General features: G+C 44.4%; 1 protein-coding gene across 4 annotated transcripts in view; it reads right to left on the bottom strand.

Moving 5' to 3' along the window:
• YEATS2 (YEATS domain containing 2) overlaps window positions 1–17868 on the bottom strand; it is a 48114-nt gene that overhangs the window by 30119 nt on the left and 127 nt on the right. For all 4 annotated transcript variants that reach the window (XM_058843891.1, XM_058843890.1, XM_058843888.1 and 1 more), the window contains exons 2-11: window positions 17025–17137; window positions 13848–13945; window positions 13656–13748; window positions 10240–10482; window positions 8007–8122; window positions 6672–6833; window positions 4910–5021; window positions 3384–3428; window positions 2176–2362; window positions 309–548 (exon numbers count right to left, since the gene is read on the bottom strand). In XM_058843891.1, coding sequence (XP_058699874.1) covers window positions 309–548; window positions 2176–2362; window positions 3384–3428; window positions 4910–5021; window positions 6672–6833; window positions 8007–8122; window positions 10240–10482; window positions 13656–13748; window positions 13848–13945; window positions 17025–17124 — 1396 coding nt within the window. In that variant the 5' untranslated portion in view covers window positions 17125–17137. The remainder of the gene's footprint in view (window positions 1–308; window positions 549–2175; window positions 2363–3383; window positions 3429–4909; window positions 5022–6671; window positions 6834–8006; window positions 8123–10239; window positions 10483–13655; window positions 13749–13847; window positions 13946–17024; window positions 17138–17868) is intronic.

The raw sequence follows: 17868 nt of genomic DNA on the forward strand, positions 1-17868 counted from the left end.
AAGGTGTGTTTTTGCCTGGGCCTTTCTGTGGGTAGCAGTCCATTTCAAGACTACCTATTTCATACTTAAAAGCATTCAAGAACAGGAAGAGAACAGCTCTCATCCTGCTTTTGATTTGTGAACCATTTCACGCTTGTATTTTTTTTTTCATTGAACATTAAGAAGTGTGCTTATTTCTTTATTCTAGAGTTTCCTACTGTCTGATGCTCAAAGACTGGCAGAAAATCAAGGGAAGGACACAAAACAAGTCCAACTGGTTCACTCTCGTTTTCCAGGGGGAGGCACTGGGTAAGTAAACTAACATTCACCTGATACAATCTTGCAACTCATGGTGATAGGCTGGAAGGATTTTCCTGGTGACTCTGCAGGGCTTGGACTCTGACCTTGAGGCACTATTTTACAGCTAGCTGCAATGGGTTGAAAGGCTGAATTCCCATGAGAGCCAAAGGCAACTTTCTGTGTGGCTAACTTGGTGGGAGTCCGTTCTATCGAGGATGGCAGGGAATAAAACGCGGCATGTCTTTCGGTTTCAGCATTCCCAGAGAATCCTGATCAAAACAGGGAAAAGAACAGAAATACTTCTTAGGCTGACACATCTGATTCCTTACTGTGCTTCTCTACACAAGCATAACTCAGGTATGACAAACACACTCTTGAAGGAAGGAAGGAAAAGCAACCGATGGGAAACGCTGAACGGTGAGAAAGTGAGGGAGGGGATTGGTCCTGCACAGGCCTGCTGGATCTGCTGGACAAGAAGAATAAAATGATTCCAGGCACAGCCTGTTCAGCTGTGGCAGGTGATCAGCCACTTCTTACACATTTCCTTGGAATGCCCTTCCACTGACCAAAAGCTGCTGCTAGTTCCAAGTGTCCTTGGTCAGGGCTCCACAGGACCAGGGCTGGATCTACTTCACAGAGAGTCTCGCAGTGCATTTTTTGGAGTAAGAGCTCAAGGAGACCAGGGACTGCCTTTTGAGGTGGGCTATGGAATCCACTTTATTTGGTGTAGAAAGAGATCAATTAACCTGGAGCTGCTGAGAGAAGTCACTGCATGTCATTGTAAAAAAGGAGGGAGTTTTACTTCCTTCCTGTTGGCTGCAGCACTGCTCACCTAAAGATGTGTTTGTCCTTTATTTGCCATATGAAAAGACCACTTTTAATAAGCATTTAATAGCAGACATTCCTCTTGCTGAGCCTGAACACCACCAGTGGCACCACAGTGCCTATCAGGAAGCACAACCACGCATGGCACCAGCTTACAGCCACTCCTTGGACACAGGAGCGTGAGAATAACCAAGAAAAGCGTCAGACCGTGCAGCATCTGATGTTATTTTGAAATACAATGTGGCTGTGTCCAGAAGGTTTCTCACACTGAAGAGTGTAACACACACCCTTGTATCTCAGCCCAGTTAACCAAGGTCTGTTGTGGAAACTGGAACACCGAATGTTCCAGAAAACACAGCTGAATGCCACCAGAGGCTCAGCTCTTCCTACTTCACACAAACCACAAATCCCACCAGTGTGGGGGCCAGCAGTGCCTGTTCCAGGCAATCCAATGATCCTAAGGCCTCTACTGCTGCCCCACTGCAATGGATCCTGACTTTCCTGATCCCTCAGGGGAAAGGGAGCCCAATGTGCAGAGATGCCCTCGTCCCTCAGACAAACACACAACTTTTTCAGTCTCCATTCTCAACAGTACAGTAACTACAGTGACCCAGGGATTTTCGCTCCCTCAGTCAGCTCATGTTAGGCACTAACCTGTATAACTAAACACACCACTAAACCAATTCCTTAAATGTATACACAGTCCACAAAACATTCAGAAACCTAAAAACCCCTCTGAAAATAGTGTGCCAAAGCCAAAACTACAAGTGGCTTTGTAGTATTCAACCACCTTTTTTCCAACTGCATCTGCTGTTCCTTACTATGTTTTAGCAAAACAACCAGCTCAACGAACTTCAGATTGAAAACCCAAACCAAAGCCAAACTCCAAAACCAAATAATCTATAACAATTTCTGAATTACATTTCAGAGCACATAAGGAAAATATGATCTGGGCTGAGCAACAAGCAGCTAGCACCAGCAACCTTTAAGGCCTAAGAGCAATTCAGATGAGGTATCCAGCAGAGTCAAAGTTCCAAGAAATTGCATTTGACCAACACCCATTTTCTTTACCTTTGTCCACAGAAGCGTCTGGGCTGGAGTCCCTCAACTGTTTAATTGGTGAAGAAGCTTTGACTGGTGCTGGGATACTCAGTGGCAGTGATAGAGATGTAGGAACATCAGAAAGGTCAGACTCTGAAGACTGGGAGAAGAGATACTCCTCACCAAGGGAATGTCTGTGTAGCTCCACATCTACTACCTTCCAAAAACAGGAGAAAGGACATTAGTATTTGGTAGCTGGGTAAAGATATAGAAACCAAAATCAACTTTGCCTTTTTATTTTAATGCCTAAAAACCTCTCCCCTTTTTTCCCCCAACTCTATGTAACATTTCCATTCATTTCAGGGACAGCTCCCAAAGGTCCAGCAGTACTTGAGCTACAACAAAAATCTTGCAACATTGAACTCCCACAGTAAAATAGAACATCTTGGTCCGTGGGGAAATCTGAACTGTAAACACTGGAAGGATTATGGAGCCCAGCTCTAAGCAACCCACTAAAGAAAGGACTGCATGCCCCTGGAGGGACAGGCACAAAACTGAAGCCTGACTGTTCTGGTAAGGCCTTGAGAATCACACCACATGATCTACTCTTCAAAAGTGTTCTTTAACAACAGTAGACATTTCACATTAATGTTTTCTCCACAAACTGAAAAGCTGAAGTAATGCGATTTAACCACAAACATTTCCATTCACTACAGTACAACAAGGGGAAAACAATATCAAGAAAACTTTAGAAATTTAGCAAACTATGGGTTATTAATTTATTTATTTCAGTAGTTCATTTTCCATTAAAGTCCTTAACCTTGACAGATATAGAAACTTAGAAGTACTTAATATACTGCAAAATTTCAACAGAATAGTTGGGTGATCCCTTGAACTTAAATTCTTCATGAGTAAGCTCTGCAGTAGATCAGAATGAAAATCTGAATATTTTGTACCAAAAGCTTCACAAAGCAGTAAAATTTAAAGTTCCAGTACAAGTCAAGTTCTTTATAAAGGAAGAGGTGGAAACAGTCTCCCCTGACCCAGGAAGGAGTAAAAATTACTGTTGTCATGAATAGTGCCAAGGCATCATAATCCTTTCATTCAACAAGAGAGCAAAATCTGCATTCTAGAAACTGTGAAACCAAATGGGTCTGACTCTGTGCTTAGTCCCATGCATCTTTTCTTTTTAAACACCTTTAGGAGAATCAAATCCATCCCACAACCCTCTGACTCACTGTTTCTGCACCAAGTGTCTGCAGGCCTGTGTAGGTCCTGTCCAGCTGGAAAAGACAACACAGTATATTAGCCAGGGCAAGGCATTATATTAGCTAGAATTTACAATACAAATTATTTGAAATAAGTTTCAAACTATGCAATTTGAGCAGCAGTGCATCCAACATTTTGAGGCCATAAGGTCAGAAAGCTGTGTGCTCAGATAAGTACTCTCCCTCTCTCCTGCAAAAAAAATTCAGCAATGATCCAAGGCCCACACTGAAGTGGAATGGAGCAAAAAAGTTGAAGGAAATGAGACTTTTGAGGGAATATTTTCATCTAAGAGGAGTCCTCAAGCAGTTTCCTTCTTTTATTTCTGATGTCAATATAAGGAAATAATAATGATGAAAAATTCTGAGTTTTCAACTGACCAGCACAAAGGCTGTGTTTACACTGCAGTTTTTGATTAAGTAAGTGTTCACACCAAGCCATCAGCTATTATAGAGGTATAACATCCCAGAGGCACCTGTTAAGGCACCTGTAGAAGCTGCTGGTTTTGAGTGGTGAAGGATGTGCCAGAGCTCAGGGGCACACAGGGTGCCAGGCACAGAGGAGGGCTCAGCTCACTCTACACCCTCACAGCAGCCACAGTGTGAGAACAGCAAAGATTTGCTGATTTGAGCTCCTGTATGCCATGGACTGGCTCAGTTTTCTTCTGTAGGCTGAGCTTCCTTCACCATCCATCATAGTGTTAATGACTTCTCCCTAAGTCACATCTTCCCAAATATATTTTACTCACCATCTGCATTAAATGTCCCTAAGCTGCAGGGGAATATTTTCAACCTCCTCTACTGTCTATATTTAGGGTTGCAATGAGGTACCTTATTTAGCATGAAATTCATTAATGCAGGCAGAGTTCAAATAAAATTAATGCTGCTCAAAGAAACAGGAGACTAACCCAGCTCAGGAGTTAAGTCCACTAATGCCAGGGACTACTCATTAAAAGGAAAATGAGCAATGGCCTAGTTTTCCAGGACTGCTGCATCCTAGAAATCCTGAGTGCTGCAGGGGTGAATGAGTTGGAAAAGGGAGCTCTCTTCAAAGGGAATAGGGAATCTCAGCCCCCCCTGCCTACTCTAACAACAAAGATAATCATTAGCTGGTATGTGCCTGTGCTGAAGGAGCAGACATGGCAGCCACTTTACCAGCAGAAACACAGCCCTGAAGCACTCTGTTAGGTTAAAGCCAGTGAAAACATGACAAAAATCTCAAATTGTAGGGAAAAACCAGGTAAACACCACTGCTCTGAGCACACTCAGCTCCAGCTGCTGCAAAGCTGTGCTTCCCCCCTACTGCAGCAACTCTGTATAGCCAAGGTAAGAGCCTTTCCTGGATCTATTTTAATTCTCCAGCTCAACTATTCCTGTGAAAATAACCACCAGGACACTCATAACAGAGAGGCAAAAGCATATACACAAGCAGAGCCTCTTCTTGATTGTGCAAGAGAGCTCATTTAAATGCCTTTCTCCAAAGTATTTTGTTCAAATACCTTCAAATTGTGTATGATATCAATCCTTTTGTTCTGGCTATCCTTGAAGTGTATCTGCACTCTCACTGGGAATTCTCCCCAGCCTCTCCTGGTCAGGTGAAACGGAGGTTCTCTGGAAACAAATGGTGGTTACATTTTTTGATGTAGAAGCAGTACAGCTTTCACCTCCCTCCTTTTCAGAAAGCCAAAGATTTTTTTCTAGCTGACAACTAAAGCTATCTTCAGGTCTGCTATTCACCACAGAGAGAATGTAATCACAGCAACAAGAATTTTATGGCTTTGGACAGCTGAAAATACACTTTAACTTTACACAAGGGGACAGGGAAGAAAATGGTAAAACACTGTTGGATGAGACATGTGGGAAACAAGTGTGGTATTTTTAAAAAGAAGACAAAAAAAGGCCTGTGCTATGTCAGATGAAAAACACTTGGTTAAAAAAACTCAAGTCAGCTCACTGCAAGGTGAGCTTCCCATGCAGCATTTTGCAATCACTGCCTGCTGATCCTTATCTAGTAGCAAAAAGGCACATGCTTCATATAACACCAACAGAACAATATAGGGACAACAAGGAAAAGTTAATCACTGTCATTCTCCAAGCTGAAAAAGAAGGATCTGTAACATTTACTCTGTATTTCAGCTTGTTACTGCAAATGCAAATATGGTTTCTTCAAAAGAAAAAAACACAAAGAGGTTTAAAGGCAATTTTTAGTCCAGAACATTAATGTTCACTACAATGAATGGGACTGTAACACCAGGAATCTATTAACCAGATGGGATTAAAACAGAAGATAACCAGCACTGACAACTGTGCTGAGAAAGGCACAAGAAGACAACAATCAAATGTAATTTGGTATGTTACAAAAGAAATACAACAAAGTTTGCTTTTGTCCTGCTCAGGGTTGTCTATGCTGAGCTATACCAACACTTCTTATCTCGGGTACATCTTCCTAGAGTTGCCTTTCAGTGGTTTAATTTTGCCAGAATTAAGTTGCCATTCTGCACCTAAGCAGCCCTTCTTCCCACACTCCTCCCTCTAGGAGGCAGCTGAGCACCCTGTGGAGAATAACTTCTTTGGGAAGACTCCAGCTATTTCGAAGGCATCCTCCCTCAGTCTTGTCCAAGGAAGGAGGATGAAAGACTGACAGGGCACTTCCCTGCAGCAGTCAAGAGAGAACCTAACCCCCACCAGGGTCACAGCCTGGAAAACAGGTGTGGGATACAGGTTTGGGAGAACACAGGGAAGCTGCCCTCTTTATGTAGTACCAGCACCATTACATAGATGGCAAAGTCCTCAAAGCATCAAGCCAATGCCACTGTTCTCACACCATGGAGAAATATTTTGGAGTGGGATATTCATGCCCAAACACACATGTGGGCAAATCAGCTTTTGGAGATTCCTCTTTCTTTTCCACACTGGAATAGATGGTGGTAGAAAACACCCTGTTTTGCACCAGCAGCCTACCCTGAGCAGCAGACAGTGTTTATAACACATGAACAGCATGAAATGCAACAACTGAATGCTTTTTCTCAGAAGGAATTTAAAAAAAAAACCCAAGCCAACAAACCTGTTTGGCACATTTGCTACATAAAAAACTCATTTATTTTTACTGCTATTTTGGAGTAAGCCAAGTTAAGCCAGAGGTTAAATACACACATGGAGTATTAAACCAAGAAAAGAAGTTGTTAATTTTCTAAGAAACTTGGTACTGTAAACCTGGCCAACATGAAGACTGCAAGAGTGACTGGAATAATTCCTTATTACCTCACTTCTACCAGGTCATTAGGTTTGTAACTGGGGTGGAGGAAGAACCAAACTTTCTTGACAAAATGATTTATGCTGGGTTCTCTCCGAGAGCCTCGGACATACACCATCCATTTATGGGTTGACTGATCATTTTCTTCTCTCTTGTCAGGGGGAATGTACCTGGCAAAGAAATTAAATAACAAACACAAGATAAAAATCCCAAATAGACAAATACTGCAAAAAGTATTTCTGGAAAGATTAGGAAAAAAACATTGGGGATGTTAGAATGCCTCTGGGAATCTTGTCCCTGTACCTTTCTGCTCATTTGTCCTTATTCTGACAGTTCATCCAGGAACATATACAGGTCCCATAATCTACTCCAAGTTTCTAACACACTTCCTCTATTTTAATCCACAACTGTCATCTGACATTCACCCATTTAAACATCTAGCTCTTAATTAAGAAGACTTAATTTTAACATTCTACCACTGTCAAATTCCTTATCCCGTCCTATTCTGAGCTATCAGGAAGCAAAATCACATCAGAACACAAAATCAACAGCTCTGCTACCATAAGTACAAAAAAATACAATTCTTCTTATAATTTTCTAAGCAACTTCAGTCAATACTTAGTTCTGGGTCCAGGCCTAGGTAGATTTTCAAGAAGCAATTCTGACTCTAAGTTTTGTCAGCAATTGTCTGATATATTCTGTGCAAAAGACTGACTTGAGTAGAGCAAGGATGGAGAGTTAAAACATGGAATTGTTCAATTTCCTAAAACTGATGCCTTTCTACACTAATTTACTTGAGGATCTAAAGTTATACATATTTACCTGTCTTCTTTTAAATACATATAAAAACTGTATAAAATAATTTATTTAGACTATTCTGAACTTGCACGATTTTCCTCATTGTGGTTGGTGGTGCATTGTTCTCTTGGGGTTTTTCTTATTTAAAAACCCCCACACTGTACCCATGGACACACTGAATTGGCCAACTAATTCAATTAGCCAACATACTCAATTAGGACAACTTGCTTTTCCAGATTTTCTGGGGAAAACTTCTGACTTCTACCTGATCAAAAAAGGCTGAAAGACTTCCTGTGAGAGAAAGGGATCTTAAAACCTCTGTACACATATAAATTTATAAATAAAGTAACTACTAAAACACCTGTTCCTTCCACAAAAAAATACTCATGCTGAGACCAGAGGAGGGCTGCCTTGGGTACAGTGATTATTCAAGGGTAACAGCTCATATTGTGACAGCCTAGCAATTTCATTTGTCTCCTAATTGTAACTTTCTATTCAATTTAATCCTGAAATAAAGGACCATCCCTCAGGCTCTGGATACTAACTTGGAGACGTTGCCAACCACAATCGTTTTCTTCACATAAAGTCGTGAAGTTTCATCATTTGACAGTCCGGCATTTCGTTGTCCTGGTTTTTGAGAGCTTGAAACACCCGAACTGTCCTGAGAGTAGGGGAAGAAAAAAAAGGCAAACAAAAACCCAAACATTCCTCTTAAACATCATTTTGTTTGGTGCTAGAAAAGTAAGGTGTTGATAAAAAAAAAAAAACCAAGCAAAAACCTGCATAAATGAAAGACCAATAAGGAATCATCCCTAAAAATACTTAAATTGCTCTCTAGGCACATTTAAGCAACTCAGGCATGTAACAATGCTATCCTCTGCATGGCTTCACTGAGCAGACATGGTGCAACATCCCACAGAGCTGAGCCACGGCTTCAGCCTGGGTTCTAAAAGCACTGCCCCTGCACTACCTGAAATAAAACCTGGCATGGCTAGAATGGCATTGTGCTGGTCACCAGCCAGCAACAAAGCTCAGTCACCCATGAGAGGGGGCTGAAAATCTAAATCTTCCTCATCCCCAGCCTCTGCTGCTCTGAGTACTCTGGTGTTGCCTCACAGTGAAGAATGAAGGCTGGGTTTGAGACAGGAATTCAGCTCCAGCTGAGCAGGGAGAGCAGCCATAACCTGTCACTGCCATCCAGGTAAACCCACACATCCACGGCCATACCTTGGCACAATAAATCCAGCCACCCTGTAACATAACCCCAGCTATTAAGCAGTGGCCAAGACTCCCAGTACAATGATCTGACCACCCACTATGCAAACACAAATAGAAATGCTGTTTGCATGGGACTGAGAGGCTTTTCTACAACCCTGCTGGATGAAGTGTCTGGCTGGAGAGTAAGGGAGCACAGAGCAGCCCAGTGCGTGCACTCCACTGGGCACTGGCCAGAGGGTCAGCGTGGGAAGCATTGAGGAACCATTCCTCCTCTGCAGCAGGGATGCCTCAAAGTGGAATGAGGAGTCACAGAAGGCTGGGATGGCTCCTGCTCTTCATCACTCCCTCAGCCTCCTCTGCACTGGTCAAAAATGTACCAATGTGCTCTCCCCAAGCAATACAACTGCTCCATCCATCTATGCCCCCAGCACAGAAACAAGTTCTACTGGTCTGATGGTTTAAAACATAGCTGGGTCCACATTCTGTAGGGCTCATCTGCCTTCTGCTACAGACCCAAGGCAGAGTTCCAGCAAACTGCAGCCCTGCTACCAAGCATGTCGCACTGCTTAATGGAGGTGGAATCACTGCTCTTTCCACCATGTATTAAAGCAATTTATTCAGTTGAAGAATGCAGCCATATTCACTAAGATATAACCACCCCTGGCTGTACTCCTCTGGCAGGCCTGACCACTTCAAGGAACTGAAAGGAAACTGAAGAGTTTCACCTCATTTCACATTTCGCCTGCAGACACTGAGTGAGTCTCCCCAGTGGAGCCACCTGCAGCCAACAGGTGAAGCATTTGTGTGGCTGCAGTGAGCCACAAAGGGAGGGACTGAATCCAGGTCAAAAATAACCCCCCCAAAAAGCTTGTGGGAACACTGACAGAACATATTTTTATTTGGGTCAGACTGGCTCAGTTAAGCAAATGGTGGTAATGCACAACAGCAAGCAGCACCATCAAGAGAAAAACAATTCTCTCCTGTACGGTCCTAAGCTGTACATCCAGGCTCTACCAACTCACCAGGGTGAGCTAATCCTGTTACACTTTGCACTACAGGCTGCTGAGGAGGCCAAACCCCTCCAGTGGATCAACTGTTCTAAGCAATGCAGTCTCCATGGGCACTCAGTCAGGCAGCAGCATTACCTGCTGAAAACACTGCTGGGAATGACACACGTGCCTCTCCTGTGCAGAGCCATGGCTCTCCCCTCCTGACCTGACTTCCACCTGTACAGCAAAGCCCAAGCTCAGGTTGTGAAGCACCTCCTTCCCCTGAGGGTACAACCAAGAGGGTGGCAGAGCTGTGCTGACCCCACAGCTCTCCCTGGCCTGCTGAGCTCACTCTGGGCAGGACTGAGGTAAGAGGAGGTACCCACGTTACAGACACTTCAGTTGGCCTTACAGCAAAGCCAGGCTGAGGGAGTGGGAGCAAGCAGTTGGAGAGGGTAAGAAACACATCTTCAGCAAGGTGGGTGAAAACATGAAGAGCTCCTGGTGCCAGCACCGAGTCCTCAGAGCACACACCTCCAACAACTTGATCACCACTCGAGTTTTACTTTACCCGGCCAGCATTTCTGCTCTGTCTCTGGTCCAGGCTGTTTGTCAGCCGCTCGTCGGCGTCCAAGTTGCCATTGTCCTTGTCCAGGAGAAAGTCATTGTGCTGAGAGAGCGAGTCGCTCTCGGAGTGGTTGGCAGAGGGAGTGTCTGAGCCCTGGTTAGCTGGAGACGATGATCTAGAGGGAGATTCCAAGAATTTCTTGATTGAAGGGTGATTAAGAATTGTTGTGTCGCATGACCTGGTCCCCTGTAACGAAGAGGTCAGGAAGATTTGGTCAGTATTTCCCCAGGAAGATCTGGTCACTGTTTCCCCACAGCCCAGATAAAAACAAAGCTGTGCCAGAAGCAAAAAAGTCAATGAATGAAGAAAGAGCAAATATTTAATCAGCTGCCCTGCAGGAAAAACAGATGCTGCAGAAGATAAAAGCTTAAAATGGTTCTACAGAAGTAGTACGCCAAATTGAATCTGTTCCTTCACACCTTTTGATCTCAGAAACCCATCAGGTTTTGGAAGGGAGAACTGTAGCCTACTCAGCTACCTAAAACGTCCCTTTGAAAGTAACCTCTTCTCTTCCTGTGCTGTCAGCTCCAGTCTCACCACACATAGGAAGGCCACAGCTGCCCGGCTCTTGCAGGCAAGCAGGGTAGGAAAGTGCATCAGGTTCCTCAGCTTTGATACTCACTGGCAGCCTTGTCAACACCTATGAGGCAAGCTACACCCTGTATGCTCCCAAAGCTTAACAGGGGATAAGTAATAATGTGCTTAGGCATGCTTGCAAACTTTCCTCAAAACAGACATCTTAGAGATAATCTTAGATCCTCCTAAACCTGCAAGGGGGAGGACAGGGCAGGCAAGTGTTTAAATCTCTCTTGTTTTTTTTCATTACCATGACAAGTGCCCCTCCTTTTCTCTTGCATTTGCTTTTTACCTCAGAAGTAGAAGGAAAACATCCATCAACACAAAACAAGCGTCCCCTGGCCACTTCTTGACCCAGGCACAAGACCTGCCTGTTACCTGGGTTTGAGGATGAACCAAGTCAGCAGGAACACCCCTGTGCAGCAGCAGAGCACTGACAGCCTCCCTGCAGCTCCTGCAGCCACAGACTCACACCAGACTGACACAGGCAGCACCAGCTCACAGAGACCTCCTCTTCCCTGCCCAAACCACCCCATCAGCCAAGCTGGTCACAAAGGAAAACAACTCAAGAAACTGACTTGGGATTTATTTGTTGCTTTGTTTGTTTTGTTACTGGTTTTGTTTGACTTTTTCCCTTTGCAGTTTTATTTTTAATCCACATTAAACTCCCTGATTCAGGATTCTGCCAATGTGACTGGGAGGGAGGCAGACACCAGCATCATTACAGAGCAGCAGAACTGCCCTTGAGAGGTGGTAGCAAGAGTGGAGTTATAAACATTATCCCACCTTGGCCTCTAAAGGAGACCATTCCAGAACTTCCTTTCCAACTGTCCAATACATGCACAAGCAGAGCAGTTACCAACTCTCACTTACTAGCTTGGGAGATAGCCATTTATTAATAATATCATTAATAATATTATTAAGTTTAATAATAAAATTAAATATATTGTTATTTATTATTAATATTTCAATAGCCATTTATTAATAATATTATTACTAATGGCTTATTATAGCCATTTATCCAAGGGCAGACACACACACACACAGAACCTGTCCAAAAAAACCCAAAGCCCAAACCAAACCCACACCAAGAACATCTCCTTTTGTTTTATCTCCTGTCAAGTAAAATGACCAACATCTCATCCAATAATTTGTGGGAAAACATAATAAAGCACAATAATGAGGAATCCCAAGCCTCAAAACTCAGCAGCATTGGGTTTGAGAACTGTTCATATTTACGAGAACAGGTCAGGAACTTGCAAATCATCTTCCCAGAAGTTCTGAATTAAACTACAAAGACTCCTCTTCTACCAGAAGCAGAAACAAGACAGTCTTTCACTGTCTGGTCAAACATACATCAGCCACAATCAAAAACAGATAACAAAGAAAACTGAAATCCACAACAACTTTAAAAAAAATAAAACTGATTTAATCTGCGTGTGAATTAGGACTTTTAGAAAAAAAACTAAAAATGTAATCAAAGATACATTGCTAGTTTTCTGAGTTTATGGCTAGACTAGCCATAAACTCAGAAAAAACTACTGGAAAACTAAATAAAGCACCAGTAAGTTTTGTGAATATCTCAAAACAATTACAAAATAAATTCTTTCTGGAAAGTGTGAAAATCACCAGGGAAAAAAGTGAACACCCTGAATGAGGGTGTTCTTGAGAACAAAAAGAACAAGGAACAGTACAGCTCCTGCAGACACATGATGACAATGGATAAAGGCACTTACAAAGATTAGAACTTAGGTCACATTCTTCAGCTGCCTACACAAAAATCAAAAGGGGCAGAGAGATCTCCAAGCCTCCCAAGGCTACCACAACCTTTTCCAACTCCATCTGCTCAACTCCAGTTCAGTGAGGGAAAAACAAGCTGAACCTTTTTGTTTTTACCTCACTCAAAATCCCCTGAAAAGCGCAACAGGAAAACCAGGAGTAGCATTAAGATCAAGTGCTTGGAAGAGAAATTCTTATGGGACTAGAGTGAAACATGTTTGCAGCACACATCTACAGCTTCCAAAAATCACTGGAAATCAGATCAACTTGAATTGAAAAGATGGTAACAAAATGCCTACACTGGTAATGAACTACATGCCATTTGGGAGTCTGCACTAGTAATGAACACCCTGCAATTAGCAGTCATTAAGGGCAGAGTGCTCAGAACTGGGGTTTAACTAACAGGCTTTGAGGTTTTTTAATCTTGTGAATTTTTAATCACTCTGTGATATCTCCTTGATTTATCTCCTGCTTTACTGCTGCCACCAGTCTGTTCACCAACCCATTAATAGACTGACTGCCAGGGCAAAGGGAAGATGGCTTCACAGCATTGCCTAAGACTCAGGAAATCTTGAAATCTTTATTATTTTTCTTTTTTCCTGAAAGGTCCCCAAACACATCTCTTGCCACTCTCCTCCTGTGAAATGAGAAAACATATTCCACACTTTTCAAGGCTTTGCACAGACAAACTGTGCAGCGTCTGAGAAACAAGACACTCAGGGAAAAACTGAGGATGAAAAACAAATGCAGAGTATTTCATAAACCAGAACCAGGGGCTGCTGAACAACTTCACAACTGCTTCTTGAAGACTCCTCTTTGTTGAGTACCTGAGGCCCAGGAGATTCAAAGGTCTCCTCTCCCACTGCCACCCCATCTGCAGTTTGCATTCCATTATTTCATTAAATCACATCTTAAAACCAAACATCAGCTGAACAGCCACTGAACTCCACACCTTCCTTTGTAAAGATTCCCTGAAGTCTTGTTATTCCCAAAGCAGTTTTTACCTCTCCAGCTTTGAGGAGACCAGCAGAGGCATAATAGTTAGCCACAATGCAGGCACGCAGCTTGTCCATCATCCTCCTGGCTTCAATCAGGCGCTGCAGAAAGGAAACACAGAGCAAGGGTAAGCACTGCAGCAATCCCCCACACCCCAAACACCAAGACCTTTGGTATTTGTAAGAACAAAACCTTTATACCTGATCTATAACTTCAATTTCATGTTCTTTACTCTTCATCTCAACGGCAAACTGCTCCTTTATAATGGTCTCGATCTTCTGCACAGTAACATCTCGAGCTGTACAAGGCCACACATGGAAAATAAAGGGAGGAAGTATTTACATTTCTGTTTCTGAGGCTCTATTTGAATACAGAAAGATCTGAAATCACTACAGAGTGAGAAGTGAAGGGATAATAAGTTCAGCACACATATGTACAGGGATGGATCATTTTCCTCCAAAAAAAAGTTATGTCTTAACAAAAACCACATGTATCTTTAAAATCTGGCTTATGTGGAGAGCTACTTTTTCCTTTTTCGGTCTGAGATGACAAATAACAGAAAATGGGAAGAACAAGGGCAGTTTGTTTACTTCTCCCTCAGTAAAGCTGTAAACAGTAAAAGGAAAACTCCACGGTGCTGGCCCAGCACAATCACTGCTGCGATTGCGCCGGAGTGAGCTGGAACACCACGGACATTTTTCTGCTCTCCTTGGCCAGATCCACATCCAGGAAATTTACACCACCTCACACAGCAAGAATAAAGCAAACTCATATTTATACAGCCCTGGCATGAAGAGCAGCCTGCTCTGGAGTGCCTACAAGCTGTTTATTACTCACAAAGGAAACTACATTATCAAAAGCTGGTCCACCTCTTACAAAATCCTCTTCCAGCACAGCAGTCAAAAAAATTTAGGCTTTCAGCAGGAGTTTACTGACCTTGGTGGGAAGTATGTTGTTTAGTATTTCAAACTGTGCAAATACCTTACAGCAAATTAGTGGCTAAGAATGGAATTGGCGTATTATCATATTTTTCTAGGACGTAAGAAGAACTATTCTTTTTGCTCTACACCTACTGTAGACTTTAATATTGCCCTTCATTTAAGTCACCTCCACATCAAGGGGTTTCAAACAACTTCTCTTTTTAGAAAATTCTAAGTCAGAACGTGGCAAAACAGGAATTACACTTCTAGAAGCAAGCCTGGAAAATGTGCTCCAGCCTGTGTCAGTAATAGTGACCCCACTATAAAGCAGATCAGCAGAAGAGTCTGGTTTTCCCTGGAAAAATCTCACATTGTCTCTACATGAAATAGGAGGCAACAGCACCAAGACTTTGGCTTGAGCTTTAGAGGAAGCATATGCCTTCCTAAAAAGTACATACCTGTTTGAAGAGGTTTCTAATATCTCCGTAGAGAAGGGAAAGAAAAGCAAGTTAAAGCTTTGCTTCCAGATGCTTTGTGCATCTTCCAGATAGCACAGACAATTTCACTGTCTGGTACCTACAACAGCAGTGAGGCAACTGATGCCTCTATATGCAACAGGAGTATCCTAAATATATTTCCTCCTTTCCACATACAAATATATATATATATATACACACACACACACATATATACATATATATATGTTTGTGTATATATATATTTATATTTTAGGACCAGAAATAGTTCAAGCCTACATTAAAACACAATTATGGTTGAATCTGTATGAGTAAGGCAAAATTAAAAACCAGAGGGATATAATTTACCTCCAGCCATGAACACCATGATGAGGAAATTCTCATGTAAGGCTATAAACTTAAAATAAACCTAAACAGATTAAGGCATGAGAGGTATGGTTCAGAGAGGGACAACTGCATCTCTTTCCAAGGCTGATGCCATGCCACAGCAGCATCATGATGATTTAAGAACTTTAGGATTTGTGGTTATATTACAGAGGCTTTTAAGAACACTTTATATTCATTTTTTTCCCAGCTTAGTGTCAAACCACAGTCCCTCATTAAGATCATGTTAGTGAAATTTGTGTACTTCAGGAATTCTAGTATTGAAAGCTGGAGATCTTCCATGAAAAGAAGAAGCCAATTTGGAGGACTCTCCTGAAAGCAAAGTTCACTTTGGCAAGGACAGTTTTCCAAGGCCCTGAGACTCTGCCTGCTCATCATCAAGACCTTCTGAAAAGTTGCTTCAGAAGCAGATTAAAACCCTGCCTGCAGTCCCTGGGACACGCCAGAACAAAGGGTGGTGACTCCTGGCAGCCAGGCAGGGCAGGCAGCTGGGAGTGGTGACACAGACAGCTCCAGCACAGCTGCACAGGGCCTCCACTGGCAGGGTCCCTGCCCCACGTGGCAGACAGGACATGCCCAGCAACACATTTAACCCAGAGTTCAGCCTCCTCAGACTTGTCCAGCTGTACAGCATCCTCCAAAACATCACCCACGAAGCCATCCTCTGTCCCTCTCCAACTGGCAGCTCCAGCTCTATTCCTGGATCTTTTTCAGAGCCCACAGCCAGACTCAGTTTTCTCACCTCCGTGTTTGTCAGCTCTTATCCCATCACGATCCTCTCTCACTAGCTGTGCTATGCCAAAAATCACTAGCCTACTCCCTGCCCCCGGGGCAAGCAGCTCTACTCTCATTTGCCCAGAGAGACTGCAACCTGTCCCAGGCACTCTGCCAGCAGCCTGGTTCCCAAAGCAAGCATATCCAAGCCTGCCAAATGCAAACCTACTCATCCAGCTACTTGCTCCACCACACTTCTTTATCCACCTTTCCTTCAGTCGTGCTCCCCTTCCTCCTCTCTTGCATGTTTCAAAGCCCCTTCCTTCTCCCTAAATTATCCTTTCTACACTTCATCAAAGCAGCTCCTTTCTGCTTCATCTGCCAGCACTTGCAAACATTTATCTTCCAACAGCCAGTGCATGTACTGCAGGGTTGTGCATCTCTTTCACCCTGCAGAGTCATGGATTCTTTTTCTCCTCCCCACGCTGTACTGTGACCTCTATCCCACAAAATGTAAACAATCTGCCAATCTTTCCCAGAGCACACTTCAGCCACAGAAAAAATGCACAGGCTGGAGCACAACTCAGCACAGGAGGATGGACTATAAATACTTTAGGAAGCAACAGGAACCAAAGTGTTGGGGCCGTGGAGAGCCTGTGCTCCATCTCCTATCATGCATCAAAGGCTGCATCCTCACACCTTACTTACGGTCCAGATAGCAGGTAGGGATGAGTAAGATACATCCTCATTTGGCTGCACAGAGGTATCACTACCTACCTTGCTCAACATCTGCCCTTTACCCCTAACTCCAACCCCAGCCTTTTCCTGACCAGTTTATAGACAGCATGCACATCTGCAGAATTTCCAATTCCACAGCTCCTACCTGACTGCTCGGCTGCCTTGTGCCTCTTGTTGGGATGGGTGATGGTGATCTCCTCATAGTCGGGGTCCTTCTCTGCGATCACTCTCTTGATCCCAGACATGTTCTCTACTCCACTGAGAGGAAAAATAAAAGCATAAAGGTTTTCCACAGTGACCTTCTGGCCAGGCAGTCTGTCCCCACGGGCAGGCCTGTGCTGCACCCCCCAAAAGAGCAGGGGCATCTCTCTACTGGGGGGGGGGGGGGTGATCATCACACAGATTCACAGGTGAGAGCTGCTTCTGCTCTGCACAGCCCAGCTTCAAACGCCTGTGGCTCACCAGAGTCCCGGTGCCCACAGCCCCAGCGGAGCTGCAGTGGTGAAGCCCCCGTGCCCCCCGGCAAAGGGCAGCCAAAGAGCCCCGTGAGCGATGCTCGGGACACCACCCGTGCTCCGGTGTGCGACGCCAGGTGAGCGGGACTCGCTGCACACGGGAGCCGGTGGGAGGGGGAATGCTGGGCGCCCCGGGTGCGTGGGGCCGGCGGACGGGCCCAGGTGCCTCGGCACCAGCCCGGGGGTCCCCGCTGCGGGGTCACACACCGGCTGTCCCTCGCCCAGATCCGCTCAACCCGAGCCACGACCCTGCCCGTGAGGGGGCAGCGAGTCCCCCCGAGGCGGGAGCACCGCGGGGCTCGACCCGCCGGCTGAGGCGGCGCGGAGGCCGCCGCGGGGGGCGGTGTCGGCGGTGCCGGTGTCGGCGCCGCCCCGGGAGCGGAGGGCGGAGCGCTGCCCGCGGCCGGTCCCACGTGCGGCGCCGCCGCTCCCCTCCCCCGCCGCGCACACAAAGCCGCCGCCGCGGCCGCGCTC

Source organism: Poecile atricapillus, chromosome 8, assembly GCF_030490865.1.
Source record: "Poecile atricapillus isolate bPoeAtr1 chromosome 8, bPoeAtr1.hap1, whole genome shotgun sequence".
Taxonomy (NCBI): Eukaryota; Metazoa; Chordata; class Aves; order Passeriformes; family Paridae; genus Poecile; species Poecile atricapillus.